Source organism: Lepidochelys olivacea (genome assembly GCF_965140295.1).
Source record: "Lepidochelys olivacea isolate rLepOli2 genome assembly, chromosome: 6".
Taxonomy (NCBI): domain Eukaryota; kingdom Metazoa; phylum Chordata; order Testudines; family Cheloniidae; genus Lepidochelys; species Lepidochelys olivacea.
In genome coordinates, this window is record NC_140416.1 from 28,624,490 (window position 1) to 28,646,661 (window position 22,172).

Below are 22,172 nucleotides of genomic sequence, written 5' to 3' on the forward strand. Positions count from 1 at the left end.
TTTCCTGGTCCAGAAAAAGTCTGAGGGTGACCCCTGGACTTTTAGTGAATGGGGATTGCGAATCTATTACCATGAGGGTGCACTGTTTTTCCAACCTTGCCTGCCTCCTTTCGTGCCCGACGGAGATGGGGGCTGTGGTGACCCTGCCCAGACTGGGATGCAAGGAGGAAACTGTACTCTGCTCCAAACCTGTCTGAGCTCCCTAATGAAACACTCACTCAATAAGAGGGTAAAGGAGGAGACACAGAGCCTTCCTTTTGTCTCTGGCTTTTCTTGGCCTTGTTCTCTCCCTGAAGCCTACAGGGGCACCAGCCACTGCAAAAGCCTCAAAAAGGGAAGTGGAGCCAACAGGACAACCTATGAAAAGGCAAGTGCAGGCCTTGGAGAGAGCTAGGAATTAGATTATTGGGCCTAAATGTTAGTCAGAACATTGAAATAATATTTGGAATTTTGCCCAAAAGCTCTGCAACAGGGAAGAGCAACTCTGGCTGGCAAAAACAAGGGTGGAGCAAAGCTCCCACTCCTCACCATTTCTCCACTTGCTCACATTGGGGAAATATTAGGCAAGCCATCAAGCAAGGTGGAGGAGACCTTACTCCTCTGAAAGGCCAAGAAAGAGCTAGACACAATCTTGCCCTTCATAACCAAGAAAAGGCTGGACTTTTCTGGACAACTGTTTTACAGCCCCACAGGTTTACTAAATTCTTTCCAGAACAGGCTCCCACCCAGAAATGTTTACAGATCCTTCAAAGAAATGTGCACAGATAGACCCTTATGCAGAGTGGAGCAAATGAGTAGGCATGACTTTGAGGGTTCTCTCACATCCGTTGTTTTGCAGCACTGGGTCCTAAATGACTAACTCAGACAAATGACATTTGTTTTAACATACCCCAAGAAGGGGAAGGGTGAAGAAGGACATAGGTAACGGATTTATGATTTTGCAGTGTCTCACTTTAAGAATATATACACCTTGGATGTTTTGATATTTTATTCTTTTAAGTATAGCATACACACATTTTTGTAGGCAATGTTATATTAATGGGCAGTTAGGAAGAATTCAAATGAGAAGATCCTGGTAATGTTTTAATTTTGTTAATGCACAGAAAGTTTTTGATTCTTCCATTTTATGAATGAGTGTGTATAACGTTTACTAAACCACCCTATGATAGTCAGATAAAACTTTAAGCAATAATGTTGCTTTATAACTTTCACAAAAGCTGATAACTGTGCTGCAACACAATCACAGAGAAGTTTTACAGAATGATCCACAAGCAATAGCAGCTAACAAGATTACTGATAATGCAACATGTAGAAAGAGGCATGGTTTACATCAATAAGAGCAAGAGTTAAAAAACAGTTATAAAATTAGGAAATGCTAAGGCTAAACAGACAAAAAAATGGAAAAACAAGGGAACATTCAGAACAAAGAAAGAGACAGGATGGGCTATATTTTTAGGTTAAACTTTTACCCAAGCTTACCTGAAAATTTCCTTTACTCTACTTGAAAGGTCCACATATACTTAAAAGTCAAGCAAGAAGTTTAAACATTAGGTGGCACAACTAGCTCTGCCAGTCACTCGCACAGGGGAACTGACAGTCTCTAAGAACCCATTATTTGCGATAAGTTAGATTTGTAGTACCAGGTGTTAGAATTATTAGTTACATTAAACCTTGTACACTTTTAAAAAACAACATATCTTAAACATATCAAAACATATGTTCTCTTCTACCTGAAGGCTAAAATGATGCAATTAGGTTGGGTGGACTATCCTACTAGAAGAAAAGAAATCTTTAGGTAAGTATAGAAAGTTCACAAATCTTTAACAATGAGATGTTAACAGCAACTAAAAGCCAAGAGAGAAAATGAGGTAAGGTAAGAGCCACCATGTACCAACTTAACACTATGGAAGTGCCAGTCACAGCTCCACTGTTAAGAATGAATTGAGTTTTGCAGTTGAAGCAGGTAATCCAGGTCTTTGTTACATATGAAAAATAAAGCATATCCTTCCCAAACTTACAATACTTATTCTGAGTAAAAATAATTATTGAGTATTTACAAATGTTCATTTTTGTTAAAATGTCTTAAGAAATTTAGCACCTTGTATCAGGCTCTTTTGTTCTAATGATCTTCCCAATGGATAAGAGATTTCAGAACTTCCTCTGTAGTTAAAAATCACTAAAATCTTATGTTTTGTCTATGTTTGATTTTTTTAAGGATTAACAATCTTTTTGCTATTATTCTATATAACTGGAAGTTTCTTCTTGATGGGAGGCTGCAGAATTGTGTTCTATTTCTGAGAATTCCATGAAAAATTTTCAAAGCGGCTGCCATCTCTTATTAGTCACCATGTTGCTGAGACCACCATGGGTGACCCTTAAAAGAAATAACTACTCCATTTATCTGTTCATAGGGCTCTTCTCTCTCTCAACAACATAGGAAGCCCCTTCTTCCATGAGAGCAGCTTGGGTGCTCTTATACTGCAAACACTAGGAAGCAGTGACATTTCAAAAGAAGACAATTCTTTATGAGTTTCTCTGAAGAATTAATTCTTCAGTCTCTGCTGACAGACAAGCTTTCAGTTATGAAAAACAGCAGCAAAAGAATTACCATTAATTTCTTTTTTAAAAAATCTTCCCATTTGTACCAGATATGCTCATCAGGGAGAGCAGAAGTGAATGGGAAGATAGGGTCTGTGTGTATGTGCACATGGGAAGGATGGAGACAAGACAGAAAACCTGTGGTGTGCACAGACAGGGTAATGTCGAGGAAAGAAGGTAGCAGGCAACTGGCATGTACACTCTGGCTACTTTGTGCTGCTCCAGAGCAGCATAAAAGCATCTAAACAAAGCATACTGGTAATACGACCTTAAGTAATTTAATGTTGATACTACATTTCTTCAAATCTTTAGAGATCTCCCAATATAATATTCTCTCTTGGATTCTAATAATTAAAAAAAATACCAAGCAAATTCCCAGAAAAAAAGGATGTTAAAATGGAGTTAAGGTAGAATGTGCATATAGATAATTTAGGGTAAAAACCATTACCCTATTGGTTTTTATCCCCAAAATAAACATTATAAATCCAGAAAATGCAGAGTTAAGGTTAAACTTGAAAGAAATCCAATATGTTAAGCCAAGGTATGGAAATACACAGCTAGGGCACCCAACCTTAATTTACCCATGAGGAAAAATATCGGAGTGGGGGGGAGGAGAGAATCTAATGTGTCTTTAAAAAAAGTTTAATCTAATCTGTGACTAACAAACAATAAAATGCCTCAATCATGGTAACATTACAGTGCAGAGTTTAGGCTGCTTGGTGCCCTATTCCAGTCAGGCAAACGACCTTTGAACCTCAATTCATACTTCCTTCCCCACCAGCACCCACCATGTACAAACAGTACATTATAGAGACCTTACCTGTTTGTCTATATGGAATGTCTTCTAATCTAGATGAAGTTGAAACTCAAGTTACGCATTTGAGAGCAGTTATGAGGAATTGGATGTGTACATTGAGGTTGATTATATACTGGAATTGCAAGCGCATGTGTGGATGAGCTGAGGAGTCTGTGAGTACATTTGGACAGTAATGCATGTGAATTGAGGTTGATATGGACATTAATCAAAGAAGCTAGTCCAATAAAAGATGTTACCTCACCTTGTCTCTCAGATAAAGCAACATTGAGTTTAAAGTTTGCTCAAGTGCATTTCTTAACTCTAACATCATTGAGGGTTTTTTTAGTGTGGAAGTCATTTATTAAGCACTACTATACAAAAACAATTCCTGTTCCAGAGCATACTCGCAAAACTATAGAAATAGTTCTCATTTCTACTGCTTGCAACAGTTACAACCTTATTATTAAGGGGCTGTCTAACACCTTTGGAAAGCAAGTACACTACAGAATCCTTACCACCATTTTATTCATTCATGTTTAGCATTTTAAGAAAAGGAAACCTCTTTTCTTCTATATCTAAGGTAGATCAATCACTGGATGTTAGAAAAAGCAGGTAGGTTTGAGTTTGTATGAAAGGATACAAAGTGGGCAGAAAAACCAAAATTGTTAGAAAAAAAAAAACCGTTCAATATCAGTACTCAAAGTCATGTTACTATCCAACACAACAATTTAAATTCCCCATGCATTTTTAAAAATGGCCCTGAAGGATTCTCCCAGAGAGGGGGATCACAACTACACTCCAGATGCAGTAAGCAACCACTGCCCAGTATTGCTCTCTCAAGTAAAATTGATTTGAAAATAAAATATGTCACAAGGGGTCTGAAATGTGTAAATTCTAGTGGGAGACTCAAAATCAACACGGGAGGGGGAAAACAGCAGGAAAGATTTAGGAACATTACAAAGATTTAGGGTAAAAAAATATACATATTTTAAATTTTCTGTCCCAGAGGAACTGAAATAACAGTTACAAAAATTCCCATAGCAACTTTATTATACTGGTCCCAGATAAAATAAAAATCCACCAAGTTAGAACACAACTTTGTCTAAGGCTAATCAAAAGCCTTACTGGTCTAGTGCAAAACTCTCAGGTTACTAGGCTAAACTCAGTTTTAGGTCTTTATCTACATCAGGCTCCCACAATGACCATTTCTTCCAAAGCCGGAGCAGGCTTCTGTCTAAGATACACTTCAAGCCAGAGTAAGGATAAATTTTTCAAAAGAATCTAAATGACTTATAGACAAGTTCTGAGGCTTCTATGAGAAAATTTTATTCCAGTATATGAATGCCTTTTTTTTTTTTTTTTTTTTGGTTTAGCATATGTTGTTTTAGAATGGGTTTAAGAAAAACTGAAAAACCCACTCTTATTCCAGAATAAGAATATCCACACAGGGAGTTATACCAGTATAACTATACTAGTTAAACTATTACCAGTTATACATATAAAACTTTCCCATGCAGACAAGCCCTAAGTTCCACTGAAAGTCAATTAAACTTAGCAACCTATGTCACCTTAGATGCTTTTGAAATTTTTACCCTAAGTCTTTTAGGGCTGGAGCAACTTTTTCAAGCTAGGTAGACCAGACTTCCAGACTAACTTCAGTCCCAGACTAGCTAAATTTTCCAAACCTGCAGTAAGCCTCTATCCAACCCAACCTCCCAGGCCAGACTCATTCTTTCAAACCTGGGTCAAGCTTTATGGCTCTTAAACTTGCTTCCACTAAACTTCAGTGATTCAGGAGCAGCAGAGGCACGATCCCTTCCTGCCAGATTCTTGCCCTTGGAGAGGGCTATGTGAATAAACAGAGAAAATGGCTATATCTATACTAGGAACTTTAGGGAATTCAAAGCAGATCCAGACGACAATAGTAGTTATGCAAGCACCTGGTCTGTAAACCTGAAGTGTCAAATCAAGGCTGGGATAAGTCTTTAAAACTCTCAGTGTAGACAAGAATAGAAAGTGAGCCAAGACATAAAAAAGAAAGGACAGGCACACAAATAGTAAGAGGCTGGCCCATAGTCTACTTAGATAATTCCAATGTTCAATATCAAGCTTAGTCTCCATACAGATAAGGGCCATGTGCACATCAGAAAAAATACATTCTGCTCCTTAAGAAAAAAAATGTATTTCACATTGCTCTCTATCAACCACCTTTGCTCAGCTGAAAGAAAAGCATGATTTTAAGAACCTACATCCAGTCTTCCCAGCCAGAGACAGAGGGAAGATCAATACAATGCATGTTCTTTGGGAGAAAAGGATAAAAGGGAGTCTAAGTGCATGGTTATGCGGGGCTGTTAAATTGGATTAGTTTGTTCACTCCAAATGCAGAGAACTAACTATATGAAGCTGAAGTATGTCCCCACAGCTATGTTATGCCACCTTAACATTTTTTTCCCTTGTTAACCAGCTCTGCACATCTCTGAATTAACTGCACAGAATGCTGGGAAGATATCCCATGGTTCAAATATCCACTGTTCAGCTCTGTGCATTCTGGGATTTCTCCTAACAGCGCACTGTGACATGCCTACTCTAACCTACAGGAATTCTAGAACTTGGGCTCCAACTAAAACTCCCATAATTCCTCTCTGGCATCCATTAACTCATCTATATTTTGCTAGAACTGTTTTCTAACTGCTGACAGGCAGCACAGAGGACACACTGCTGACTGCCACAATCATGACAGGCATTGATATGAGCAGGATAATGCACATGTATTGGCAGTCATGCAGACAGATGAGTTTGGACTGCCAGATTCAGACAGCTTTAGATACCACACCAGTAAAGCCACAGATGGAGGCGTTACAGAAGAATTAAATCAAGCAGTTCCCTCCACAGGGCATTTATCTGGAGCTACTTCAATTGAGGGAGCACCAGTTCTGGTCACAGTCAACTAGCAGCAACTGATGGGACAGGGAAGTGATGCAGAACTAGGATGGTCAGCAGTAGCTGCAGAAGATTACTTTCCTAGAGCTCTGTGCAGAACTCACCCTAAAGCTGCAATAGCAGAACATCAACATAAGATTCAGCATGGAAAAGCATGTGGCCCTTACTATCTGGAAGTGCAATAGCTACTGGTCTGCAGTAACTTGTTTGGCATTGATAGATCAACTATTTAGGCAGTGCTGCTGTGCCAGTTCATAAGGCTTGGTAGTACACAACACGTTATTGACAGCTTTGCATGGGTAGGGTTCCTGAACTGTACAGAGGCTACTGATAGGATACACATACCTATTTTTACAACACACACACACACACACACACACACACACACACAAAGTGAGAGACTCAACATGAAGGGGTATTTTTCCATGGTACTGCAAGGCCTGGTTGATCAGCATAGAAGGTTCAACAAACATTAATACGATGTGGTCTGGAAAAGTCTATGAAGCCAGAATCTTTAGAAACTCTGGCATGTTTTCTAGAATGAGCAAGGAAGTTTTTGCTCCCCGTTATGGACATTACGAGAGTTACAATTCCTCCTGTCATTTTACCCTCTACTTCCCTGGTTTATGAAGCCTTTTACAGGACACTAGGATAAGAGAAAAGAACTATTTAACTATATTTTGAGTAGTTGTAGAATGACAGTGGCATGTGCATTTGGAAGAATGAAGGGGAAATGGAGGTGACTTATGACAAGGCCAGATGCTTATCATTGTGCGCCTTGTGTTATAATTGCTTGGTATATTTTCCATATCTATGACAGCACAGGCGAGAGCCTCACAGGTGGGTGGAAGGAGGAGATAGAGAGACTTTCTAAATATCACGGACAGCTGTAGAGGTTGCTTCTGAAAAATGCTAAAAGTGGTCAGAGAAACAGGGTCAGGGATGTATTGCACTCCTCCTTTTGAGGACAGGATATAGTTGTGAACAACCACAAAGAAAATATCCAAGGAAATGACAAATGTGTGTCTATTAATTTTACTAGGAATTGACACGGGGGGGGGGAGGAGATGTTTTGTAACTGATACTGATGGGGGAGAAGCTTTCCTCAATGAAATTTTTCATTGGAGCTGTACAAAAAAAAAGGGGGGTATTGCATGAACAAAAAACATACATAATAAATAACGGTACTTGAATGAAAAAAGGTTGCTAATAGCATAGTGCAAACTTAAGACCATTGAAGTGTGGCATGTGCAAACAGTGGAGTGCTCACAAATGCCTGTAGGTTGGGCACTCAGAACTTTCTGCCTTCATAGCCCTCTCTCTCTGGGGCCATGTATGCAATTACTACTTCCTTGAACATCTCAAAGACCCAGAAGGTCCCTTCCAGTCTTATGTTCCTCCTGACACTGTCATCTTTTTTCTGTTTCCTTCAGAGGCTTGTCAGCCTTTCAGTGGGAGATATGGCTCTTATAAAACCAGCTCATTGCATTGCACAAGCGAAGGAAAACCAAAAAAAAGCACAAGTACCTATTGCCCTAATGCTAGTCTCCATGCCAACAATTTGCTTTTTCCAGTTTTGGAATGCCACTCCCATCTTCTCTTCCCCTTTAGGGTTCGCTTCAAGAGGACAGACATTTTCCAAATTACTTCCTCCTTGTATTGGACCTCTGTACCAATGGTGGGTGGATAGGTGGGTGTGTAGCTGTAAGATTGGTAGGGGGCAGCCAGCATGAGGAAGGTTAGTAACTGCATATGTACCTCTGAAGACTGTCCTTACGTTGGACACTGTTACCCTGCTCGTTCCATCCCCCCTCCCTCCGTCACTAGCTCTCCCCCACCCTCACCCACTTTCATCGGGCTGGAGCAGAGGGTTGGAGCGCAGGAAGGGGGTGAGGCCAGGGATGAAGAGTTTGGGGTGCAGGAGAGGGCTCCAGACTACATTTGGGGTGCAGAGGGTATGGGCTCTGGGCTGGGGGTGCAAGCTCCATGTGGGGCCAGAAATGAGGTGTTCAGGGTGCAGGAGAGGGCTCAAGGCTGGGGCAGAGGTGCGGGGGTGAGTGAGGACTCCGGCTAGGGGTGCAGGCTCTGGGCTGGGGATGTGGGGTTTGGGATGCAGGAGGGGGCTCTGGGCTGGGGCCAAGGGGTTCAGGGTGCAGCAGGGTCTGCAGGCTCTAGCTGGGGATGTGGGCTCAGAGCCAGAAAAGCCAGGAAAGCATGAAGTGAGCACAAAGAGCGGAGGCAGGAGCACGAAGAGTGGAGGCAGGAGGCGATGCTGAGGATACTGAGGGAGCAAACAGACATGATGAAGCGTCTGGTGTTGGCTTTCCTGCAGCTCCAAGAGCACAGACACCTGCTGCATCCATTGTATAACCGCCTGACCTCCTCCCCAAGTTCCATATCCTCCTCACCCAGATGCCAAAGAACGTGGGGGAGGGAGGATGGTCCGGGCACCCAGCCACTGCACTCCAGAGGATGGCCCAAGCAACAGAAGGCTGTCATTCAAACAGTTTGATTTGTAGTGTAGTTACAAAAAGCAACGTGGCCTTGTCCTTCCCTCCTCCCCACCCCACCCGGGCTACCTTGTCATTTATCTCACTTTTTTTTTTTAATTAATAAAGAAAGAATGCATGGTTTCAAAACAATAGTTACTTTATTTCAAAAGGGGGGAGGGAGGGTGGTTTGGTTACAGGGAATTAAAATCAACCAAGGGGGGAGGGTTTGCAGCAAGGAGAACAAACACACAACGGTCACACCGTAACCTGGCCAGTCATGAAACTGGTTTTAAAAGCCTCTCTGATGTGTAGCGTGCCTAGCTGTGCTCTTCTAATCGCCCTGGTGTCTGGCTGCTCAAAATCGGATGCCAGGCGATTTGCCTCAACCTCCTACCCGGCCATAAACGTCTCCCCCTTACTCGCTCAGATATTATGGAGCACACAACAAGCAGCAATAACAATGGGAATGTTGGTTGCGCTGACATCTGACCTGGTCAGCAAACAGCGCCAGCGAGCTTTTAAACATCCAATAGCACATTCTACCACCATTCTGCACTTGTTCAGCCTATAGTTGAACTGCTCCTGACTACTGTCCAGGCTGCCTCTGTAAGGCTTCATGAGCCATGGCAGCAAGGGGTAGGCTGGGTCCCCAAGTATAACTATTGGCATTTCAACATCCCCAACGGTAATTCTGTGGTCTGGGAAGTAAGTCCCTTCTTGCAGCTGCTCGAACAGCCCGGAGTTCCTAAATATGCAAGCGTCATGCACCTTTTCCAGCCATCACATTAATGTCAGTGAAATGTCCCTTGTGATCCACCAGTGCTTGCAGCATCATTGAGAACTACCCCTTGTGGTTTATGTACTGGTTGGCAAGGTGGTCCAGTGCCAGTGCCGATCCGTCTATCGCCCCACCACAGTTAGGGAACCCCATTGCAGCAAAGCCATCCACTATGACCTGCACATTTCCCAGAGTCACTACCCTTGATAGCAACAGCTCAGTGATTGCATTGGCTACTTGGATCACAGCAGCTCTCACAGGAGACTTGCCCAATCCAAACTGATTCCCGACTGACCGGTAGCAATCAGGCATTGCAAGCTTCCACAGAGCTATCACCACTCGCTTCTCAACGGTCAGGGCAGCTCTCATCTTGGTATTCGTGCGCTTCATGGTGCGGTAAAGCAACTCTCAGAGTTCCAGAAAAATGGCCTTACGCATGCAAAAGTTTCACAGCCACTGTGAATCATTCCATACCTGCAACACTATACGGTTCCATCAGTCTGTGCTTGTTTGCCTGGCCCAGAATCAGCTTTCCACTGTATCAACCAGCCCCACTGCCGTCATAATGTCCCAATTGCCACAGCCCGTTCTTTCAGGAACACCTGTGTCCATGTCCTCATCAAAATAATCCTCGTGCTGGCATCTCTTAGCCCGGTTCTGCATATACTCCAGGATAACGCACGAGGAGTTTACAATGCTCACAGCAGCAGCGGTGATGGTGAGCTGAGTGGGCTCCATGCTTGCTGTGGTATAGCGTCAGCAAGAGAGCAGAAGAGCAGAGTTGCAGTGGAAGCGGTGGATGACGACGGTTAGCAGTCCTACTGCACCGTCTGCTGACAGCAGCACCCAGGACACAACAGCCGCAGTGACGGTGAGTGACAGAAAACATGCTCTATCCAGACTGACAAAACTCAACTTGTACTCCAATGTGGAGTAAGGAATGATGAGGGGGCTGAGTAGATTTTGCACTCTGAGTAGTACATTTTGATGACAACTTTGTAAGGCTGAATTTATCTATGAAAATGTAACTCTTTTGTTTGAGTTTGGACTTCACTTTGTGGTTTTTCTTATAATGAGAAGCCTGTGTAAACGTTATACTATTGCAGCCTATAAGCAAACACAAGGGAATTAAACTTACAACAAATATGAGTCAAGTACATGCCTAAATGGTTTGCCAGTGCCCCTTTTAAAGAAAAATATGAAAAATGTGCAATAAGTTTAAGATATTTACTTCTTTTATGGAACTCAGATTTTCTGTGTCCCCTTTACTGAATATCAGATCATTAGCATTGATTGTCACTATACAGACTAGGATTCTAGTACAGTACTCAGAGTAGCAGCCGTGTTAGTCTGTAATATATGCCATCATGTGCCAGCAATGCCCCTCTGCCATGTACATTGGCCAAACAGGACATTCTCTACATAAAAGAATAAATGGACACAAATCAGATGTCAAGAATTAGAACATTCAAAAACCAGTCGGACAACACTTCAATCTCTCTGGTCACTCAATTACAGACCTAAAAGTAGCAATATTACAACAAACAAACTTCAAAAACAGACTCCAACGAGAGACTGCTGAATTGGAATTAATTTGCAAACTGTACACCATTAAATTTGGCTTGAATAAAGACTGAGAGTGGATGCGTCATTACACAAAGTAAAACTATTTCCCCATGTTTATTTCCCCCCCTCCTAGCCCCGTTCCTCACACGTTCTTGTCAACTGCTGGAAATGGCCCACCTTGATTATCACTACAAAAGGTTTTTTTCCTCTCCTGCTGGCAATAGCTCACCTTACCTGATCACTCTCGTTACAGTGTGTATGGTAACGCCCATTGTTTCATGTTCTCTGTGTATATAAAATTTCCCCACTGTATTTTCCACTGCATGCATCCGAAGAAGTGAGCTGTAGCTCACGAAAGCTTATGCTCAAATAAATTTATTAGTCTCTAAGGTGCCACAAGTACTCCTGTTCTTAGTACAGTACTGACCATTTGAATCAGCAATCTGTATTGCAGACAAAGTTCACATAGGCTTTTTCTTCCCCTAAATTCCAGGAGCAGTTCTTCCTTTTTCTGAAGGAAGAAGTGAACTTTAACATAAAGGAACGAGAGTAAACAAATGTTACCCACATTTATAGATGGGGAATTCATGAAAATTCAGCTTTCCTATTTTTGGATGCAACCTCTGCCCAGAAATGAGGAAAGTAGGTGCAGATTCTAATGATGAGACCAATTCATGTGTTCTATCTCTTGAAGGACCGTTTAGTGGATACACTTGTATGAATTATATCTACTATTTATTTTATTTACATGTATATAGAATTATTTGTCTAAGTTTATGGCTGTTCAAGTGACCTGCTTGGCAGGAGAGATACTGCAAGCACTGAATGGCTCCTGTCCCAGTGTCTCCCTCACCCCAATCCCGGCCCTCCTTCCCTCTCCATCTCCCATCCTGACCACTATTCCTGTTCCTTTCATGCCACCATTCCTTGCCTCCCACCCATTCCCCTGTTTCCCCCCCCTCTTGCTGTCTCTGGAATGCCCACTTCATTCTTTAAAAAGGTCACACCACCCATGACTTCTTCATATTTCATTCCCTCCAGCTCCTGGCTCTCATAGAGACTTGGATCCTTTCATCTGGCATTGCCTCTGCATCTGCCCTCTCTTTCAAGGCCTTTCCTTCTCTCACACTCCCCATTCTGGATCAGACAATGGTGAGAGTACTGGGATTCTCTCCTCCCCCATTCCTGTCTCTTACAACTCCTGCCTCTTTCCCCTTCCTACTCTTCTCCTCTTTGAACAACACTCCATCTGACTCTCCTCCGCTCTCCCTCTCCAAGTCACTGTCATCTACCATCAACCCAACTCCCCTGCATCAGACTTCCTCTCTGATTTCAGTCTCTAGCTTGCTCTCTCTCGCTTCCTGTACTCACAATCGCCACACATCTTTGATGACTTCAACTTCCATGTTGATGACCCATCCAACCCCTTAGTTGAACTTTTCCTTGCCCTAACCTCTTTGTTCAACCTGTAGCCTGGTTCAAGTGTTCCACTCACCAGAAGGCTGTTCATTTGACTAGGTCTTCACCAAGCTTTGCATTCTATCAGATCTCTCTTTTGCTGAGTTCCCCCCCTGACCCTCACCTGTTCTCTTTCAGCATTGTCCCTCAACCACACATAACCCAGGCCCTCTCATTTGACCTTTGAGCAACCCTCCCAATCCCCCAATGTTGACTTCTCATTTACTCTCGGATATCTCCTTCCTGCCCTCTCTTTTCTTTCTTCCATTGATATAGTGGTTGATTCTCTGTGTTTCACGCTCCGCCACCCTTGACTCTTTTGCCACTCTCCCCGAGCCCTGCTCCCCTAACCCCACCAACATCCACTTCTACTCATGCTGTGGACCCTCTCTGGCAGAAATTCCGTGACCAGGATGACTTCCTCCATTCTCTCTTCTTTCAGTTCTGCCATCTTCCTAGCTAAACAACACGACTTCTTCAACTAAACTGAACCCTATATAGTCACAGACACTTTGTCATCATCTTTACTTCGCTCTTCAAATTCTTCCCATCACCTCTTCTCTCTCCACAGAGTATCTCGATTTCTTCAAAAAAAAAAATTGATAAAATATGACAAACTATCCTGCCCCTCAGCTTTCCTTCCTTTTTCCTCCTAAAACTCTCACATTCTCCCTTGGCAAAGACACAGATGTTTCTTGTCTGATCTCCTCCTCTAACCCCTCTCTAACTCCAGTGACCCCATCCTATCTTCTGATCTGCTTTACTCTTTTTCTTAACCTCTCACTCTCCTTTGGCTTTTTCTCTTCACAATACAAGCAAACTTTAGTCTCTCCAATGTTAAAAAGCACCATCCTTGACCCTACTTGCCTCTCCAATTACAGACTCGTCTCCCTTCTTCCTTTCATCTCTAAACTTATTGGTTGTGCTGTTTATAATCGCTGTCTGGGGTTCCTCTCCTCTAATTCCATCCTAGAGACTCTCTAATCCAGCTTCTGCCCGTTGTACTCCACTGAAACCCCTCTATTCAAGTTTCTAATGGCCTCTTTTTTCGTGGCCAAAGCTCAGAACCAGTATTCCATCCTCATCCACCTTGACATGCCAGCCACCTTTGATCATGCTCTTCTTGAAATCTTCTCCTCCCTTGGCTTCCATTACTCTGTCCTCTCCTGGTTCTGTTCCTACCTCTAATTGCTCATGCAGCAATGTGTCCTTCCAAGGATCTTCCTCATTCCCCTTCCAATTTTCTGGGTGGGTTCCACAGAGCTCTGTCCTTGGTCCCTTTCTCCACTCCTTCTACACCTTATCTCTGGATAATCTCTATGCTGATTAATAACAGATCTACCCTCTCTAGTCCAGACCTATCTCCTTCTGTCTAAACTAAAATCTCACTCAGTCTCTCTGATATCTCATGGATGTCTAGCCATCGGCTCAAACTCAACCTGGCTAAAACAGAGTTCTGAATCTTCCCCCTAATTCCTTTTTCAATCACTGTGGACAACACTGCCATCCTGCCTGTCACTCAGGTCCATAATATAGGCATTATCTTTGACTGAGACCCTTCTCTCGGTCCTCCTATCCAGGCTATAACTAAATCTTGCCAATTCTTTCTGCTTAACATCTCTAAGATATGCCCTTTCTTATCCATCCACACAGCTAAAACTCTTATCCAAATACTCATGATAGTTACTGCAACATTCTTCTCTTGGCCTTGACAAATGCAATCTTGCCCCGCTCATATTCATTCGGAGCACTGTTGCAAACGTCATTTTCCTAGTTCAATGCTTTGACCAGGTCAGCCCATTTTTTCAATACCTCCGCTGGCTCCTCCTTCACTTTTGTATCAAACATAAGCTACTTGTGTTCATTTTCAAGGCCCTTCACAGTCAATCCCCACCCTACCTATCATCTCTCATTCATTATCAAGCCATCAGTGCTTGCTTCTGATCGAACTACGATTACAGCCTCCACAGTCCATTTGTTAAATTTTCAAACAAGCACCTTTGTACTTTCTCCCATGCTGCCTCACACATTTGGAAAGTGCTCCCTGTAAACAACCACAAACTACCTCACTATCCACCTTCAAATCACTTCTTAAAATTCTCCTCTGCCAGGTAGTCTATAAAAAAAAATTGACAATGGTTAGGCTGCTGGTGTTCTGAGTCCACTGCCTATCATACTAACCAATACTGTCTCGTGGGGTTTCTTGTACTCCCGTTGGACTTTCTATATCCATCTGTTGTCTTTGGTCCTATATGTATATATCCTTTGGGGATAGGGACCATCTTTTTGTTCTGTGCATATTGTTCTAGGTGTACAGTGCACCTAGAACAATGGGGTCCTGGTCCATGACTAAGGCTTCTAAGCACTGCAATAATACAAATTATGAATATATGCACACGTATATAAGAATAAAAGACAGAAGCCCACCTCAAGAAGCTTACAGTTTAAACCAGATCTTGAAAGCAAAGGATTATAAGTGGGTGGAGGTACTATATAATGGAGGATTACAGTAGTGATTAGCATGAAATATTCATTGTTATATACAAGTCTGTCAAATGTTCTTTTCTCTTTAGTATATTAATGTTCATATTTGTGAGGGTAGGGCCGAGGTTAGAATTGGAATATTAAACAAGAAGTAGTGTGATTGAGGACAATTTTAAAAAGAAAGTGAGCTCACATAGCACTACCAGGGAGCATGGGAAGAGGAGGAGCTATTCTGAGAGCATAACAGGCAAGCAGAGTTTAGAGAAATGGGTACTAGCGTGGGGATAGGTGGTAGAGGTCAGACATCTCTGGGCCACAAAGTTGAGGAAGTGTACAAATGTAAGGAAGAGGACGGAAAATAAATAAATACACATTACATTATTTGACCAAGCAACAACGCCAGCAAAGAGTAGATAGGCTTCATCTCATTACTTTGCTTTATTGTTAATCTTAATATAACAAATTTGACTTCATACCAGAACAGTACATCCATGTAAATATTATCTTTAAGTGGTTAAAATGAGAAATAATGCAATTTGTCCCTAAGCAAAGGGAAATATGGGAACACTCCCCTTGCTGGTTGGAGTAGACAGTGTGTGCATTTGTACCCAACTGCTAATCTCATATTTTAAAATATAAAATGAAGATAGTAAATACCGGTTTTATGTACAAAAGAAAAAATAATTTAATACACAGCTCCTGTTAATGACAGTATCACAAATATTTTTTGTATAATTACCCCTGCTCTCTCAGTCATTGCAATCATTTTAAAAAGCCAGCCTCTAAAATTTGCACCAAATGGTTAAATGTCATTTATTATTATGATATGTATTACTGTATTGTTATGGGCTCTAATTGATTTCAGTGTTCTACTTGTTTTTAAAATGCACTGTAAAAATATATAGTAACAGACATACCCTACCCCAAAGAGCTTACAATCTAAACAAGCAAGTCAGGAAAATGTCAACTTTTTTATGTCTGTTTTACAAACAGGAAACAGAGGCATAGTGACTAAGGCCCAGTGCAACAAGGTGTTCAAGTAGATGAGTAATCCCATTAACTTCAGGTTACCTATCTATTTAAACTTGTATTGGGACCTATATGACTTGTCCAAGGTCAAACAGAAAGTCTATGGAATTGAACCCAAATCTCCAGGGCAGTGTTTTAACCACATGACTATCCTTTGTCTAAGTAGAATAGGGTGAAATGGAAGTAATTGCTTCTGTGAAACATGCTAAGCTTCCTGAACATCTGAACAAGTCAAATAGCCAGGAAAAATTAGCTCCACTTTTTAAAGCATTCACTATTTCAGTCACGCCTGACCCAGACATAAAAATCAGGAGGAAAAAATTCCTTTCCTGCAAGACAATATCTTTTGCACAGTAGATCTTGTTTACTCAATAAGCCCAATCATGCCCCATACACATATCTTCGATGGTAAGTGTATTTCTTCCTAATACATAGGTTAAAGACAAGCAACCACATATTCTAGTACTTTTCAGAACAATAAGCCACATAAACATATTTGATATTTACAAGACCAGTAGCACTGTCCAGTACTATTGACGGTCCCAACTCTGAATTCCTCATGTTTCCACAGATCCCAGCTGGAGCTGGAATATATTATACTATAACTCAGGCAACCAGTCCCTTTGAAGTCCGTGGGAGTGGTCCTGCAATTGTTTGCAGGATCAAGCTCTTAAAACCTAATCCTGCTCCCAGTAATGACAAGATAAAACTCCCTTTGACTTCAGTGGGAGTAGAACTGGACTACCAGATTAATATCTTTAGGATAGGAACTGTTTTGATTAGTTGTTCTGTAAATATTTATTTTATAACACCAAACAATAATAAATAATGACTGTAACATTGGGCTCAAGATGAACACAGAAATAGTTACATGAAGTTTGTTTACTATAAGTGCAGGATTTAAAAAAATGTTTAATTTATTTCAATGAAGAGTTGAAAAACACTAAGATGTTCAGTGCTACAAGTGTCTGAAAAAATTGTGCTTATTTGAAATTTAGACTTAAAATTAAATTACATAATCCCCTTTTGCTGCTTTGTATTTATTTTTATTCATTTTAATAACGTGTTTAAGTTTTATTTGAGGTTTCTAAAAATAAACCATTACAGTATAACCTATTTTAAATGAAGAAAACAAGTACATGAGTTGTCAGTTTTCCAGAACTATGTTGTTAGCTATATTTACAGCAGATGCAGGAGGCAAAATGCTGTAGAATATATCTAAAGACAGCATGGATATTCATTGTCAAATAGCAAAAGCATATGTAATTTTTAAGCGTATTTCAACAGTTTAGTTCCCATAGTCGAACAAAACAGAGCCTGATCCCACAGATGTTTACTACGTGGGTTACTCAAGTTAGTAAGCATTTATGGAATCAGGTTGATTGGGCCTGTTCCTGCTCCCACTGAAGTCAAAGACTGCTCAAACTGATCTCTGTTGGAGTAGACAGGATACATACACAAGAAGCTGTTTCTCCTCCCCTCTGCTTTCCTCCCCCCCATGTACACAGACCTCTTTCCGAGTATTAGCTTTCGCCTATTACTGAAAAAACAGAATATGAGCCCAATACAATTATTTTCTCACAGGATTTTACCAACTAAGCAGATGCAAGGTTGTCAAACAACTATTCACATTTTTTTCCAGACTTAGTCAACTCTCAGCAGCTTAATTTTCTCACATTGTACAATTTCAGTATACTGTATTAATATTCTTACAAAATATCGCCATAGTAATTTAGCTCTCTCAGATTACCAAAACACATTCATACCATTATGGGTTTATACTGCATTCTTTGTGTTCCTCTGAACTTTTTAAACAGTACTCATTAATCCCTATGTAAATTAACTAATTGAAAATGTTAATATTGCAAAAAAATGCATATTATAGATCTTTATTAAACGTTTTAACATGTAACCACAATTCTTTAAGAGATCTTAATTCTCTCCAGAATGTGTTATATTTTGATTCCATGTGTTCCCTCTGTTTCAATAATAGCACTGTAGTAGAATACCGAAAACATTCAAATAAGCATACAGTGTTTATTAAATTTTCAGATAAAAGTCTCAAGGTATTGATTTTTTTAAGTGGATACATCTGACATGTTATTAGTTCTGCAATGACCATCTTCTCTGAGTCAGATGCAAAATAAGGGGATTTAACTGCTTTGTCTTTACACCAGCACTAATAAAATATTGTACAGAAGGAAATGTATTTCTAAATCAGAGTACTCCAAATTTGCAAAAAAAAAAATCCGTTAATACTATTTAAATTTTCCTTAATAAAAAGAGATATTTACTGTAAAGCATAATCTACTGTTCAAAAATGTAGGAAACTAAAAGGTCTACAACATACTGTTTTTATTCACTTTTATGGAAATGGAAAACATTGAAACCTGGATGTTTACAAGCAATTATATTTTTAAACACCCATGACTTCAGCATTTGTTGAACATTCAGTGTATTTTGCTAAGGCTGGCATTTATTATGTTTTTCCAAACACTAAATACCTATAGTTTGGCTTGAAGTTCACAGAAACTTTTAAAAAGTCAGCTAAATACCTAAGGCAGTATTTGATTAAATTAAAACTATTATCCTTTACCATCTATAAAAAGGTTTTAAAAAAAAAAAAAAACCTACTAGCACAATTTGTATTTTTCCTATACTGCAGATATTCCTCTGACACAGAAGCTACTCATCTGAAGTAAAGTACTATATTTACTATGTAAGGAGAACAAAAGAGGGAAAGGCAAGTAAACTTCTAATTACTATACTATATTCCCTATATATTTGAAAGGCATGATACAGTGTTTAAATGCGTGTTCACATGATTACCACCACCAATTTACAAACTTAAAACTGGCTGCATTAAACTATTTCTGAAACCTTTACTTGAACTTTTAAATGACCCTATAACATTGATACAGAACCTATTTCTAAACCTATTAATGCTGTATTCCCCTGCAACATAAATGCCCAAGTCAAGGATTTCACTCAGCTTGGCTCATCTTTCCCCTGCTTGGCTTCAGACTCGCTGAATAAATTACAGTAAGGGAGGGAGCTTTGAGAAACAATCACACCAGATGCATTAGGAAATACAAAGGAGAGAAAAAACTAGACAAGCTTCATTTATTTAGAACTTCTGTATCTCAGCTGCAGCAATAGACGGGACTTTCTGGAACAATAGCCTCTTGGCTTACAAGCCAGGCTTCGTTTATGCGTTTATTTAAACACACACACATTTGTATTCTCAGTTCGGGGACTGGATGATTTTCCACTTCAGGTAGCCCCGGGCCAATTCCATCAGCAACACAACTCAGTGTTCCTGGAGTTCACGTGCAATTTCCAAGATACAAAAAGACTCAACCCCCACACGGAATTTGCACTATAAGATTTGCACTGCAAAGGGGTTTGCCCAAAGTAGAAACTAGGAAGACTTGCCTTAAAAAACCTGAATGGTTTACACTTCTTTCCATACTTGACTCAACAGTTCTCTAACCGTAGGACGGCTCCTAAACCAAATCAATCCAAGCTCAATATTGCCTTATTTGGAAAGAAACAACATTAACTTGGTAGAAAAACCAGACATTCGTCATGTACACATCTATATGCCAGCCAGTTGAAAGTAATATCCTCAAAAACCTGGTTTTCCCCCGGTTCTTGCAGTCACCAGGTCAAAAAAGGTGGGAAAAAACTAAGTGCTGTGCAACTAGAAAGTTTTATTCTCCAGTGTAGTCTCTCGGAAGCCGAGGAGGTGGCTCAGGACTTTAGAAACATCACAATCAAAGTAATAATTATAAGGCACCTGATACCTAAGAGGGCTGTGCTTTAAAAAAAAAGTTACTTTTAAAGAGGTACGGTCTGCCAACTTGATGCACAACGTCTAAGGCGTGTATCCTGCAGGGAACACATCACTGCGTCTAGTAACAAATTAAATCTTAAGGGATGCACAGAAGAACGATCTCTTACAAGCGCAGAGATGAACTAATATGCGCCTACCGTCGTATCTTTCAATTTACTACTTTAGGGGAATCTTGACACGTCTCCCTGCAAACACATACCAGTAGATGCGCGAGCGCGCGCGCACACACACACACCGGTTCCTCGGAAAGTTTTGAGGTTTGGTTTCCCCTCCCCCCGCCCCACTCCCCGCCAGCGCTGCCCTCTCCCTCCCCCTAGTTTCGGGGGACCTACCTGTTCTCTGGAAATACAAGGCAACGAGGGTCTCCTGGACATTTTGCAGCTGCTGTGGTAGCTGGTTGGCATTTCCCCTAAGGACACACAGCTAGACCTCCTCCTGGGTCTGATCACAGGCACTTTCTCCTCCACGCTGGGAAGCCGCGGCTGGTGATGCTGGTGCTGCGCTCCCCGGCTCTGAGCAGAGAAGATGCCGCGCTGCCAACCCAGCAGTGCCAGGAGGCACCCGGCCACCCCGACCGAGCCGGCCAGCAGCGGTCTGAGGCTTGGGGGAAGCGAGCTGAGGCTGGTGAGCGAGACCAGCCAGACCAGGCTGGAGAAGACCAAGACCAGGAGGCTTCGGCGGAGCTTCAGGGTGCTCTGCAGCAGGGTCAGCACGGCCACCGAGCCCAGCACGGTCAGCAGCCGGCCCGCCACCATCTGCAGCTCGGCGGGGCCCTGCGGCGAGCCTCGGTGCCCTTCCGTGGGTAACAGCCACTGCAGCGCCACGAAATCCCCCGAGTAACAGCAGAAGGGCAGAGCCAGCAGCCACCAGAGGCTGGTGCCGCCGCCGCCGCCGGGCTCCTCGCGCTTGTCCCGGGCCAGGTAGCAGGTGAGGAAGAAGAAGGCACAGGCGATGCTGAAGAGGGGGCTGAGGCAGTGGGACAGTCCCAGCAGGGTGCGCAGCGCCGAGGGGCCGCACCAGCCGCTCTCGCCCTGCCGGCCCCAGGGGCTGCTCCGGCCGTAGCAGAGCAGGAGCGAAAGGACAAAGGCAGCCAGGGCGCCCAGGCTGAGCAGAGCCCGGGGGGAGGCGGCGGGGAGCAGCAGCAGGGAGAGGAAGCCCCTGGGGGGGTCCTGCCTCAGGGGGGTCACGCAGCTCTTCACATAGCCGTTCCGCAGGCTCTCCGGGCCGCCCCCGGGGCGAGCGAGGGGGGCAGCCACCCCGCCGCCGTCCTGCGGCGGCTGCTGGGGGAGTTTGCTAGGTCCATGCTGGGAGGCGGCGGCGGCGGCTTCTCTCTCTTCCCTCATGGTGGTCTGGGGAGAGCGTGGGTCTCGTCAGCTCCGTCTCCTCCTGCCTGGCGCTGCCTCCCTCATCTCCGCCCGGGAAAGGCTCTCCGGTCAGCCGCGGGCACCTCTCGCCGACTGAGCGGCGGAGTCCGGAGCATGGTGGGTAACGAAGGGGAAAGCGAGAGAAGGTAAAAAAAAAAAAAAAAGTCTCTGCGCGAGGCGGCTCGGCAGTGGGGACTCGCTGTCGCCTCCCCGTGCCCACCGGTTGCAACGGCGGCGGCTGGCAGCACCCTGGAGGGGGAGGGGGCGAACGGGACAGAGCCTTTGCTGCTACCTCCTGCAACGGCGTGCGCGGAAGCAGCGGCGGCACGCGCCGAAAGAGCGGTTGGACTCTAACGGCCGCCGCACAGAGAAAGGGGAAGCGCGCGCGCGGGGGCGCGCCGCTAGCCCGAGTTGTGGCTGCTCCAGTGTCGGGGTGTGCTCGAGCGCGCGAATCCCCAAGGGTGGGTTACAGCGCCCACTGGGCAGCGTCTGGCACCCCTAACTAGTAACTAGAGTTGTTCTGCGGACTCCCCTCCCCCCACTCTGACTCTTACACAAGCTGTCGGCCCGAGGTGTGCGCGCGGCTCGTAGCTCTTCCTCGGACTGGGCCCCCTGCCTGCAGGGGCTGGTCCCGTGATCCGGAATCCCCTCTCACAGGGCACAGAGAGCAGCATTTTCACCCCCAAACAGGGCTGTGAGAAGTTCTGCACACCCATATAAAAATCTAGACAGGCATATTTAGGCAGCCACTGTTAAAAACGGTGGCCACACAGGTTTGGAGTGAACTGGACACATGACCCCGCTTTTATTC

General features: G+C 43.0%; 1 protein-coding gene across 1 annotated transcript in view; it reads right to left on the reverse strand.

Moving 5' to 3' along the window:
* The window catches only part of PDE3B (phosphodiesterase 3B), a 235,263-nt gene extending 213,332 nt beyond the window's left edge, over nt 1-21,931 (reverse strand). Inside the window, exon 1 of the mRNA XM_084630738.1 lies at nt 20,330-21,931. Coding sequence (XP_084486864.1) covers nt 20,330-21,340 — 1,011 coding nt within the window. The 5' untranslated portion in view covers nt 21,341-21,931. The remainder of the gene's footprint in view (nt 1-20,329) is intronic.
* Nucleotides 21,932-22,172: the final 241 nt, after the last annotated feature.